Raw genomic sequence first — 13789 nt, 5'->3', positions numbered from 1 at the left:
CATAGACAACGCTGTAACTATCTAAAAGATGTTTTACTGCTGCAGGAAGTGCTGTGATCCACTCTTGATCATAAGAGACACAAGATGGTACAGCAGGTCTGGATTCAAAGCTGCAAAGGCACCCAAGAGGAAAATCAGGGGAAAGGGAGAGGGTCAGACTAGAGAGTCCTAGGAGCTGATGATGGTTAATTAAGTATCCTTTGAATAAATGAGGAAAATAGTTTGACTGCAATAAAACTCAGCTAGGAGCAGAAAAATAATAAGAAACCTGAGAGATTAGTAGCTCCCTTGGCTCTTGATAATGTTGTCTAAAGTGAACAGAATAAAACCATCTCAGGTAAGCTGACATCTCTTTCCACAAGCTTGGAGTTGCAGTTCTCCAGGCTTCTGAAGCAGGGGAAAAGGGAAATTAATTTGCTTGAGACTCCTATGCCAGCTGCTGATTCCAGGCTTTCAGCTAAGCCCTGAGAGCTGCCCCACTTCAGGGGTACAAGAACACTGAACTGGCTGCTTGCTGCAAAGCTCAGCACATGACTGACACTGAAGCACCCTTAAATCATCAGCTCAGACTTTTTCTGACAAAAGGGGTACCTTGCTTCTCCCAGTGCAAAGCTGAGACTGCCCAGTATATATATACAGTGCTAAAGCAGCACATCTGTTTCAGTTCATCAGTGGCAGTGTCCAGCCAAGCTACATTAAACAAATCATCACTAGTGTACCGTTTCCATCATTTCTGTGACAATTACTTTACTACAGAAAGCATTTCTCCCCTAAGGCTTATAAGCCATGTGATTTTCTCCAGTGCTATTTCAATCACAGCATATACAGCTCATTGATGAGTGAAAGAAGCATTTGTCTCCCTGAGTAGAAATTATTTTCAAATCTACTCCCCAACATTTATTTCTGATTTCCATCAGAGGACCTATTCCTGTCAGCATGTGTGCAACAAGACTGAGAAGTGAAGGTTTGCTTGTTGTGGATTTAGCACAGATAAGAAGTTCCACCACTCTTGGAGACTGTTCAGTCACCTCAGCAGGCACTGCTGGTGTAAAACTGCCCTCCAACCAAACACCTCTGTGTTTACAGCCTGCTGTAACATTCCTTTAACACCTACCCACATCTGAGCTTCTGATAACTTACTCTCTTACAATTCCTATCACCACTATTTAGAATACATTGCCTTTTTTACTTGTGATTTTTCTGTACTGAGAGACACAAGTGCAACCAGATTCCAACATGATTGAGAAAGCAATCAATTAATTAATAGTTTTGTCTTCCAGAAAAGAGAGCACATTATGCTTCCTGTTCCCCTCAGGGGCATGGTGTTTATGCAGCTTATAGCCCCAACACCCAGATAACAAAGCCAGAAAACCTTCTTGGAAAAGGAACTCTCCTAACTCACCAGCTCACACCATTCTAAGTGTGGCATTGCTCCACAAGAAAAGAAAAATATCATTTACCACACTATTCAAGCTGCTCTCAGTATGTGTTTGGTATCTCCTCCTCCACCCCCAATAACCAGAGTACCACATCACTTCTTCCCTTTATTCTTCCTCAAGAAAGAAGGAAGGTTTTTTCCTTCCTGAAAGCCCTGTCCAGTGCTTTTTGCAAGCTGAGGAGCCTTTCCTGTCCATTATCTTAGCACTCCTCACTGACTCACGGTGAGCATAAAGATTTCATGTTCATAGGAAGGGAAAAAAGCCAAGTACATGTTATTCAGATGGTAATACTGAATATGAAGTTGTGTTTTTGTATGTTTATTCTTCTAGATTCTATAAATTTTGCTTAATAATATTACAACACACTTCACTGTAAAGCTTCCCCATAGGAACAAATCAACATGTGAGTCACTTGGAAATTGCACTGGCCTCAAGGTAAAACAAGTGTTGGATGCACTCAGATTGTGCAGCCTCACCCAGAAGAGAAAAAAAGTCCTTCCACTGTTCCCATTGGAGATATCCCTAGAAATAGCTAATTGTGTTAAACTGAACATGGTGCCCATCATAAATAAGTACTAAGTGCAAATTCATCTGAGTTTAAATCTAATCCTTAATGAGAATCAACAGCAACTCTGCCTCTGGAGCAAATTTTCATTCCATACCTCCATGAAGAAAAGACAGAGCCAGCTAAAAAGAATTCCAGTTCAGAAAATGTTATTTCACTATTAAATTAGAAGACTTTATTAATGAGTATAACAGAAGAAGCCAAACTAGACTATATATAGTATTTTGCAGTGTAAGTTAGGCTTACACTGTTCTAACTAAAAGTTCAACTATATTGAACTTTTCAGAGAACAAGCTGCAATACATGTAATTAAACTGAAAAAGGAACAATATAGATGACTGAAAAAGTCACAGGTACTGCTGACTTACTAACTCTTGACTCAGTTAAATTGTTTTTGACTATAAAATTTAATTTTCATGACAACTACTCTACACCCAATAGGATGCAGAGTCACTACAATCCTCAACAGCACTTGATAATTCAGTATTCTTTCTTTTTTCCAATTTAGCAGCACAATACAACTGTTCCAAAAGCTGACTGTGATCCATGGATAGCTGGACAAACTAAGTTATGTAGCTAAAGGAAACCTATCCAAAAGGTGAAGACAATATTACAGTGTCTGTTCCCTCAGCAGGGAACAGCCAGCATCAGGATTGCTGCCACATTTTCTTTTTGAAACAAATATTGGCACCAGGCAATGCAGAGAAGCTGAATAAATCTGCTGGGTAACAAGAGCCATTTGTTTGGAGAACTAAGAAATAATGAAAGCTTGGCACACTTATGTAATGTGATTAATTTATAAAAGTCTAAAAGCACTTTTAAAAAGTGTAACGTTAACTTGTATGAATTTTCAAAGTACACACACACTTCTTGATGTACAGCCTAATGATTATCATTGTGCCCTGAAAATTCATCTTTTATCCATATGATTAGAATGTTGCACAAGAAAAATACTTCCAATTTGCAATATATTCAGGTCTTTTAGCACTGCCTTGTGCAAAGAGGCTCTGGAGGGATGAAGGAAGGCAGACCTACCGCTATGATATCCAGAGTGTTGTCACAGACCTTGCGGATCTCAGCGTTTTTATCGTGCATTAGGTCTATGAGGTATGCTGGAGCTTCTGCACAGCAACTGTTAAGGAGAAAAACATTTTTCCCCCCTCCCACAACCCTAGGTTCTTCAAATTTCACTAATTTGCAGGAATTTTTCATCTCATGCAGCAAGAAAGCATTTTTCAAATGTTGGTGCTTTATCGTTCCAGAATTAGCAAGAGATGCAACTTCTTATCTTTAATTTTTTAAAGCTAGCAACCTAGGAGTCCATCCAGAACACAAAGAACAACCACCCAAATGGCTTCTCAGATATTCCACAGAGACTAAAGGCAAAAAGAACATGAAGAAGGGTTCTTTGTATTGCTAGCAATGTAATCACTGATTTGCTATCCCTCCCAGGGCTCGTTCAACCCATTCTGAATGCTTCAATAAAATTCAACATTCAGTTAAGGCCCACAAAATTTCAGACCATGCAACATATTTGTATAATGGTGCAATACAAAAAGTTTGTTTATGCTCTACATATGTTCTTCTATGAACTGTGAATTTCATTATGATTTGCAAAACAAATTCAGACAGTAAATCAGATTGGATAGCAACTAATGAGTCAGCTGGATCAGTGATCCCCTCCTACTCCCCTCCCTGCTTCAAAGCAAACTAAGCTTTAACCTTTACTATTAATCTTACAGTCCCTTTCCATGCTTAGGCTGCTTGGGTTTTTTCTTCAGCTGAAATAAACATTCACAAAGAAACCTCTGAGATCATGAGGTTACTGCAAGAGAAACAGAAGTCAAACACCAGCAGTGGCAAATTAAGTGCTGCAATTCTAGATGGTTAATCTGTAAAAAGATACGTGTTTCCTTGATGATGACATCTCTGGTGGCTTGGTGGAACACCATCTGATAAAATACATAGATGATCTGGCACACAAACTCATCATCTTCCTGCTGAGCTGCAAGGAGAAGAAAAATCCAGCACAATTTCAAATCTCACAAATAGAAGTTTTTGATGGTTAAAGAGTGTGACCATGGTCACAAGGGTTTTCAGGATGAAGAAGAGATGAGAATGTTGACTCTCTGATCAGAAGGCTTGATTTATTATTTTATGATATATGTTACATTAAGACTACACTAAAAAGAAATAGAAAGGAAAAGGTTTCTTCAGAAGCTAGCTAAGCTAAGAATAGAAAAGAATGAATAACAAAGATCTGTGTCTCAGAGCAAGAGCCAGCTCTGCCATGAGTGGTCAGGAAATCCCAACATCCACAGGAGACCAATCCCAGGTCTACCTGTTGCATTCCACAGCAGCAGATAACCATTGTTTACTTTGGGTTGCTGAAACTGCAGCTTCTCACAAGGAAAAATCCTAAGAAAGGATTTTTTATGAAAGATGTCTGCAACAAAAGAGTTGTGAAGGTGTGGGAAAACCCCAATCTATGGAACGACCACTCAGAATCTGTCACTAACAGAGGAACTGCTGCTCCTTCCTCACACCAACACCAAGGCCTGCCTTGCAAGGGAACAGCAATGCTAATGACAGCTCCTGCTGTCACACTGGCCAATTTACCATTCAGCAGCTCGATGAGGGCAGGGATGATCCCAGATTTAGCCAGCAGAGCAGCACAGGAGTCATCCATGGACACGGTGCCAATCATGATCACCACTTCCAAAACAAGGTCATCCTCAGCAGAACCTGCTAAGGCACAAGGCAGAAGTAGGAAGTATTACCTCTCTCAGGAATTCTTAATCCCATCTGCTGTCATGATTCTATTCTTCAGTGTTATGTTTTCCTAAACAACCACAAATTATAAAGGTAAATGGACTCTACTCTGAGCACTCTAAATAATCTTAGTGAGACTCTGCTTTGGAAGCCCAACCCAACATTGTACAGACCTGGTTTTAACTTATCCTTGAGATATGGAACCAGTTTGTATTCCTTCAGCACAAGTTCCCAGTCCAGCTCTGGTAAGGTCAAATTTGCAAGTGTTCCCAGGCATTCAATCACAAATTCTTCTTCTTCTGAATTTGATATTTGAGCTGCTAAATCACCAACATATTCCTGAAGAAAATACAGCAACAAGCATTACAAATGAATAATCTGGGTTTCTGAAGAACTCCCATCTCAGCCAAACTAAAGCTAGTTCTCAAAAGAAAACTAAAGAGACTTTGCTCCTGAAATAAGGACTAATAAGGCAGTTTCAATTCCAGTTGATGAATAATCCAAGAAAACATTTCAGCACTCGTCCTCTACATCCTTTCACTTTCAAGGAATGTGGATCTTTGTTTCACTGTTCCAAAAGTAGTTACTACAGCACAGAGTTTCAAAAAGCTCTTAGAAAAAAAGGAAAAGAAGAGAGAGAAAACCATCCTGTGGTAGTAATGGAGTTCTTTACCTAAAAATTTTAATAACTAACTATAATATAATATATAACTAATTTCTGAGGACAGGAACAGGGGAATAATGGCTTCTACTTATTTTATACTGCTTTAAGACAATTTGATATTTGATTCACATTTTAAGAGTATGTTTAAAATCTCCATGATTAGAATGTTGTGTTTTCCTCCTTTCTTTTGACAGGGTGGCTTTACAGGATCAATATTTAAATATTAAATATTTAAAATACCCACAAATAAGACACACTTAATACAGTGGCAGAAAAAAAAAACAGCAGATTTTTCTCTCTAGGTCCAAAAGCAGAAATTTAGGATAACTTAATTGTTATGATGTTCACCCCAGCAGCTGGGGCATTTTTGTTTGTTTGCTTGGGTTTGTGTGTTTGTTTTGAAACTTACTGGATAAGGCTTAAGGCCTGTTTTCCCCTTAGTGGGGGATCCAAACTCTGATCTAGCAGCTGAGATAGCCTTATAAAACAAAACATAAATCACCCCAGGACAGACAAGGAAACTTAAACTGGACACCCTACAAAACAAACCACGGCAGCTCTCCAGAGCCAGACCTTTCCAGAAGGATAAAAACCAGAGATCACATCAGGTAAGACCCAATACTTACAATAAACTGGCTTTTGGTTGGCCCATCATGCTGTGAAATATTTCTGATCATCTTCATTAACAATGGATCCTTAAACTTCAAAGCCCTCTTCATGAGCATTTTCAAACCATTTCCTGAAAAGAAACAAACACTTAGAAAAGTCTCCAAATTAAAAAGAAAAGGAAAAAAAAAAAAACCAAGAAGAAAAACCAGGGAAGTACTGGCTGATCAAAAATCAACATGCACACAAACAAATGCTTTAAGCTGTAAAAGTTTAGAAAGAAAAAGTGCACAGCAGTTAGTCCAGGCACAGAGACTGCTCTCCCCATTCCATGGGATAAATATGTTGTTAGGGTTTTAGAAGTTTATTTACCAAAGGTCAATGCATGGGAACAGATCTGAAGTACTTGACCACATAGAACAAATGCCAGTGTTACCATTATGTTTACCCTTGCCTACCTAAAAGGTGCTGCTAGCTTGAGTTTCACCTTCAATATAAAATTGGATCTCCCTGCTCCCCCTTCTACAGAGCTGTGTACAGAATTGAAAAGTGGAATTTCACAGAATCTCCTGACAGCAATTGTCCCCTTTGAAGGCCAGAAAGTGACTGCAGCAGTTTTTGGGAAAATGTTGAGCACAAGTGAAAGTTGGAGCTACTGAGTAATATTGTTTCATTTAAAAGTGCTAGTATGAAAATAATGAAACTTTAAAAGCAGTCCAGAATTACTGAAACAACATCAGAACTATCTAGACCATGAATCAAAATATTAGAACCCAAAAGAAGCTCAATTATCTTAAAAAAAATAATGGAAAGATGCAATTGAAAGACATCTCTGCTATTCATTTGATACTGGCAGGTGAAACACCAGTCAAAGATGGATTTTAGGCATCAGGCAGAATGAAATCCTGATGTCTCCATACAGCCATAGTTTCCCATAGCAATGTTATCAGCTTGTTTTTCAGAACTGTGGGCATCTCCTTCAAATGCCATTTCTGCCACCAAGAGCAAACTGTGAGGAGGATGTGGCCATTTGTCTGCAATCATTACCCAAACACATGCATTTTATTTTTGAAAAACACATCCATACATTTATAACTAACTCAAATATACATAATTTACTTATGTTAGTATAATAAAGGAGAAGATACAAAGTGTTGTCATCTCTAAAGCCCCCAGCAAAACCTCAGTCCAGTTACCTTCACAGATAAGCTGCACATTTCTTTTGTTGGCAGCAAGGTTAATACAGAAAGAAATAAGTTCCAGGTCAACTCTCTCATCAGGACATTCAAAAAGCATCTTCATTAGCTGCCAAGAAACACAAGCACACTTGGGTCATTAATCTTTCAAAAACATTAGAAAAGCAGTGTTATGATATCAACTGCAGTACCTTTTTTAAAAATCAGTATTCAGCATTTCTGCAAGAACAGTGAAAGTTACACAGGTCAGGGGCATGACATGTAGAGTTCCATTATTTAGGGATAACAATCCTTTAAAGTGCCAAAAATGGCAATCACTCATCACCTTAAATTAACTTGGCTTAGTTACATTTTATTGCTACCACTGAAATTTTTGTTTGACTGGTTTTTAGTATTTGTGAATGGATAAATTTGTTTTGAAAGCTTAGGTGAATTTAATATGGGAAAAAAACAACCCCACAACTTAATTCCACAGAAAGTCAGATTAATACCTATTAGCTTAATAAAATTATGACTCTAAACAGGTATTTAAGTGCAAAATAATTCTACTACTATTCTGCTGTGAGTTACTCCATCAATAGGTAATTTTAGCTGGGTCTGCAGCACTGTTCTTTCTCTTTACAGCTGCCAGTGTTCAGCTAGAGCTGAACTGCCACATCCCACAGACTGCTCAGCAGTAATCCCATTCTTCTGTAACATTCATGTAAGTAGACAATCACCTACAATCCTGTTCAAACTGTTCAGCAAATGCCAGGGAATTGCCAAGGCTGCTACCCCATGGACTGCCATCATTTCACACACCTGGCCCTGCACTGTCCATTACATCACAGGCTGCCTATCCTGGCTCATTTGGTTCAACAGCAACATTGAAATGGCATTTGGAATATATGAACATGACTGAAATAAACCCATTTCTTTTCCCTCTGGTTCCAATCCTGGCAGACAAACCCTGCACAACTTCAGGGCTGGGGGACATCACCCTGTTTGCTGCTAAAACCCACTCAGTTCACCAGACATGGTTAGATTCTAATGCAAAGCAGTGTGATGACAAGACTGAGATTACTGGAAGAAGAAACAACTAAGCCTAAAGATAAGCAGGACATGAGGTACAAAAACTTCAGCTCAGAAAGGGATGGGAGGACAAGAAAGCAACAAATCATTAAATTTCATGATTAACTAATCATTAAATATTTGTGTGCTTGCCCCCTGGTGGAAAGACAAGTTTGTGATGCATTAAAAGCTAGAGAAAGTAGGTGAAGAATCCATTTAAACAGGAGAAAATAAAAAGAAACAATAGGATTGCAGGAATTCTCTCCAAATTATTTTACTCCAGCCATTCTGTATGTTTACCTATTAGCAGATATCAGGCTCTCATTCCAAAGAGAACCAAAAACCCCCAAAATAAAAACTACATTACAACATGGCTATTTATGACTTTCCTGAGATTTTCATGTACTCATTTAAAAGCTATCATTGATTTCTTCCTCCTTTTCTTAAAAAGGTAGAATCAGATTTCTCTAGGTTGTTTTAAGAACTTATAAAATCCCTGGTTTATTAAATCCTTAAGCCTGACAGTCACATAAGAGGGAATTAACAGAGAAGAAAATTGCCATTTAACAAGTAGAACACGAGCATTCAAAAATCACCCCCTGCAACTCTTCTGTTACAAAACCTTTAAAAACAGATTTTTAAAACCCTTCAAATAATTTGAAGGGAAGCATTCTCATTACTTACACAATACAAAATCTGTGGAAATTAAATGTTTAACAAGATGGGATTACACTGTTAATTACTGAACTACTTCTCTATAAAAGAAAGAATATATCCAGTTTCAATTAAAGCCGTTCAAATTTTAAAATAATAGTTTCATACGAGTTCCATGTTTCCCATTATGTCTTCATTTAATTTGATTGCTTCTTGTGCCACTTCAAAAGGAAGAGTAATTGCTGCCAAATAGGAAATATTAAAATTAAATTTGTTCTGCTTTTACTATGTCCATTGTCATCTTTTACTGATTTAACAGGAAGGCAGTAAAAAGGCTGCAGCATGTGCAATGAAGAGGCAGTAGTGTTCAATCAGACAAGTCCCATATTGAGTATCAGATACCACAGACCAGCACTGAAATCACTGTGTCTAGACTCTCTGGCACCTGCCTTCACTTATTTACCAGTGACCAGAGGCCAACCCCCACAGCTCTGTGTTCACATACACCTCTGTCCAACCCCCTCCCCAAGGCCAGCTCCAACATCTTTGAATGATTATGCCAGAACTGCATGCCTCAGGAATCTCTCCTGAGCGGTTACTCCCGACTCTGCTGTTTGAAGTGATGCTCTGCTTTCTGAACTTCAGCAGATAATGGCGGACAGGAGCAAAGGGGGCTGTCAAGAGACGACGTTTACCAGCATTAAGCTGAAAAGAAGCTTAGAGATCAAAGAGGGCCCAAACAGGACAAGCGTGGTGGAAAACATGTGGGCAGCTTTGGAGAACCTTGCACACCGCTCTGCGGTAAAATATTAAATATCACCATGACATCACTGCCTAACCATGCCCTTTGATTGGCCAGGTTATTACCAATAAAGGCTTTTATAAGCATCTGGATGGCATTTGCACCTATTTAAACAAAACACGCATTGCTGAGGTCTAAACAAGAATGAACTGTTAATACTCACTTTTAACTGTTACTGGAGTAGCACTCACTAACTCCTGCAATCCACGAGCCAGCCCTGGGCAAGCCCTTCAGGCAGCCACAATCACACAGGGGCTGCTTTCTCCAAGCACTTGCTATACTGCTAAACATTAATTAGTATTTGTTAATGAACACCTTTCCTCAAAGAGACAAACCCACACGAGGGCGTATAGCATTCTGAAGAGACAACACTGGAACATAGAACACTGAAAGGAGATTTTGGGTTTCTCTGGTAGAATTAGATAGCAGTGAGTCCATTTAAACCAGTCATTTTCTTTTCCTGATGCCTTACCCACTTCCTAATGCTTTCTGCTACCTGTCTTCCTTGGTAACCATGCTAATTTTGAACATTCATTAGTAAAATTTAAGCTCTGGTTGCTCAGCTTCTTTTTGAACAGTGTGCAGATGTGACCTGTGAAGCATCAATAGCCACAGTTATACTTTCCACCTTGGTTGTTTACTTCACTAAAGCCCAGTGAAGGCAGCAGAATTTGGAGACAGCTCTGCAAGGACTGGGGGTGCAGGAGTCACACCAAGATCCCCTGAAAGCACAGCACAAGCAAGTCCTAAGACACCAGTGCAGCAGTTTGAGTTTGGCTGGTAACTGCCAGAACAAAACAGGTGCCTTACATCACACAAATGCCTTAAAAAGTAATTCCTTCTTGTAGTTGAAAAGACAGCAGGATGTTTACAAGACCACTTTGTAACATATATTAGTTATTCCCACCAGTTCTCCCCTCTCTATTACCCAAAATCATCTTGCATGTGGAAAAACTTCACTGATTTTGCCATAAGGTAATGAGCAGAAACATTTTGATAACTTTTCTATGACAACTTTCCATTCTGGAAGTGTTTGATGTTAAAAACCGATTTGGCAGGAAAGAAGATACCATGGTGCAATTCTGAAAAAGCTACCAAAGAGCTTTTACACTTGGGCAACACAGGCTTTCTCAACTCCAGCTTCACCAGGGCTGAGAAAAAGGTCAGTAAGAGAGGACTTGGTACTTGAGAAAAAGAACAAACTAAAACCAACAAGAAACAAAACACGTGCACACAAAAAACCAAACATACCCACAAACCCCCAAGCCCCATGATATTGTGTCTGCTTGAGTCAATGAGTTAAGTAACAAAATGCAGGCTGAAAGAAGTGAAGAGCCTTCCACAGCCATCAAGTCTCCCTTGCTGTACATGCCTGCAGTTGGAAAAGGAATTGTCATGTAGGAATGTAACCCTCCTTGGCTGGTTTCCAGTTCATATCCTGCAATACTGGAGACACTGACATTTTGATACCCAATGGGATCAGGCAAGAATGCCTTCTAAAACTGTAAAGGAAATACTTTCCACTACATTCCCTAAGGAGCTGCTCTGCACAAGCTTTAATCTCTCTGAAGCATTCCCAATCTTCTGTAGGAATCCTTCGGGTCACCTGTAATTTCAGGAGTTCATTAGTGCAGCTCAAGTGTCAGCAACAGTGACAGAGCTCGGCCACCTCTGCCTTTGCAGGGCACCGTGAAATCCCAGAGAACATTCCCTGCCTGAGGAGGAGGTGCCTCGGTGCCAAGCAGCTCCGTGGCTGTTCCCGTTGTCACCTGCGGGTGTCAGTGCGAGCTCTGCCATGAGCGAGGGAGGCACTTGGAGCACGAGGGAAGAGGGATTTGCTGGGCTCATCACGTACCTGAGGGATACAGTCTGTGTATGCAAACATGGATTTAAAGCAATCGTCCATGCTGATGTGATACAGAATGCAAATCGCGACTTTTTTGTTATTTTCGTTTCCTAGAAGGAGAAAAAAAAATTATTACTCTGAGAATTTTTAGCTGTTGTTTAATACTCAAAAGAGGAAAATAAAAAGCAGAACAATCCTAACTAATAGAGGGAAAATTTAAATCAGAAATGACACCTTAATGAAAGGGTCCTGGCCTGGCCTAGCCAAATGAACCACATATTAGTGCATATTAGAGGGAACCAGGGCTATGGTAAATACTCCTTCCTCTTCCCAGCACCTCAAAACACTTCCTTAACTCCACTTTACAAGGTACTTATTTTGTGAAAGGAATGCTTAATAATGACTGGCCATGCAGAGAAAGGCTTAATCAGTTTCCAGCTAGAAAATTAAGATTTAGCTGTGGATATTCCTATTGAAATTAATAAAGAATGCACCAGTGGCAGAGAGAAAAATAAGAACTACCACTAAGAGGTGGTAGAGAGAAAAATAAGAACTACCACTAAGAGTGAAGGAATCCACTGCCTTTCAAGCAAATACTGGTTGTTTTACTCTCCTAAATAACAATATAATCCCATTGGTGGCTTTTGTGTTTCATACATACCAAAAACTACATCAGAGTATGTTCACAGTGATATTTACTAAAGAGAAAGATTCCTAGGGAAAACTGGAGCAGTTACTGTGAGTGGGGTATGAAGTATTTAACTGAAAGGTTCTATAAAATCATCTTACACAAACATACAAATGTTTAAGAACAACACAGACAAATTTGCTTCTGACTCACTGCTGAAACCCACTGAGCATTCTCAAGTTCTCCTCCAGCCCTGCACTACCAGGATATTGGCTATATATGGGATAAACCCTGCATCTCAATGTGTACATTAGTTAAACCAGGATGTAATAAGGTCACCAACTCCAGATTCATTCACAGTTCTTACACAACTCATCAGCAATACCCTGCCTCCCACTTCTATTGAAGCTAAGTCAGAAAATATCTGTGTAACAACTTGGCAAAGCACAAAGACCTCAATCAGCAAAATTTCCCTTCTGCATACATCAGTGGGAGTTGGAATTTCCTTTGAGCAGCAAGGATATCATGCCTTTATCCTGAGAATGAGTGCTTTTCAAAACTGAATTATCCAAAGAGACCCATGAAAGGCCTCTGGCAGCTGCCATACCAGTGAGTGAAGCATTCTTAGCCATGTTAAATCTAAAATCAGAGCTGACATTTCAAAGCTTTTTAGAGTCTTACCTGTTTGAAAAAACATAACTGATACCACAATCTTCCATACATGTAATGTGGGAGGAAGGATAATGCCCAAATGTGAAAGCTACTCTGATCATTATGAAAATAAAAGCACAGAAGGTAGCAGCAAACAAAATGAAGTGTGTGTTCTCTTTAGTGCTTCTCCTGTGACTGGTCACATTACCTACCTATTCACCTGCAGAACACTGGAAAACAGTAATTTCATGAGAAAAAACTTCCCATACATACAGGTCAAGGTTTCTTCTATACAAATTTAGAAGTTTACAGAAGAAATTATTCCTCCAAATTTCACAGGTCTAAAGAAAAAATCTGTTTACAATGCTCTTAACACTCCAAGACTGTATTTAGGACTTTTAAGACTCAATTGACAATTACACTTAGCTGGGTAATGCAGGGAACTGTGTGTGAAATAAAAGGTAAGCCAGTATAAAAGAGAGAAAAGCTCCCCAAAACACCAACAAGAAGAACTGGAATGAAGTTTGACCAGACCTTCAGCACACATGAACTGCCAGACCATTAACAAGAATGATACTAAATGTTACTGTTTAACCTCTGTCCTTTGTGGGTTTTTTCTTCCTCATTTTTGCAAGTTTCATTTGTGCTAACATAAAGCATCAGTGAAGGTACAGTTTTATATTTGGTAAGCTCAGCAGCTCCCTGGTATTTGGCAATATTAGTGGCTTATTTTCAATCATAACAGGCTGATATAACAGTAAAGACCTTCTGTTTTTTTTCTTAGAGGAAACTCTGCAGGATTTTCTAACCCCTTTTTTTTCAAAGGTCTAGCTGGTCACAATAAACTTGCTGATGCCTGAACACCACCTTGGCTGTCAGTGCTAAATGACAGCACTACCTCAATTTCAAAACTGCC

General features: G+C 39.2%; 1 protein-coding gene across 4 annotated transcripts in view; it reads right to left on the bottom strand.

The window, feature by feature from the left end:
• Positions 1-13789, bottom strand: part of KIFAP3 (kinesin associated protein 3) — a 70353-nt gene that overhangs the window by 30720 nt on the left and 25844 nt on the right. For 3 of the 4 annotated variants that reach the window (XM_071435788.1, XM_071435786.1, XM_071435789.1), the window contains exons 11-17: positions 11604-11704; positions 7243-7351; positions 6067-6179; positions 4950-5115; positions 4624-4752; positions 3911-4009; positions 3040-3125 (exon numbers count right to left, since the gene is read on the bottom strand). In XM_071435788.1, the coding sequence (XP_071291889.1) occupies positions 3040-3125; positions 3911-4009; positions 4624-4752; positions 4950-5115; positions 6067-6179; positions 7243-7351; positions 11604-11704 (803 nt within the window). The remainder of the gene's footprint in view (positions 1-3039; positions 3126-3910; positions 4010-4623; positions 4753-4949; positions 5116-6066; positions 6180-7242; positions 7352-11603; positions 11705-13789) is intronic. The other variant, XM_071435787.1, reaches the window with a different exon arrangement.

The sequence above is a fragment of the Agelaius tricolor genome, unplaced genomic scaffold, assembly GCF_023055355.1.
Source record: "Agelaius tricolor isolate 1412-34295 unplaced genomic scaffold, bAgeTri1.0.p SCAF_11, whole genome shotgun sequence".
Classification (NCBI taxonomy): Eukaryota; Metazoa; Chordata; class Aves; order Passeriformes; family Icteridae; genus Agelaius; species Agelaius tricolor.
This window is presented reverse-complemented; position numbering and strand designations above follow the sequence as displayed.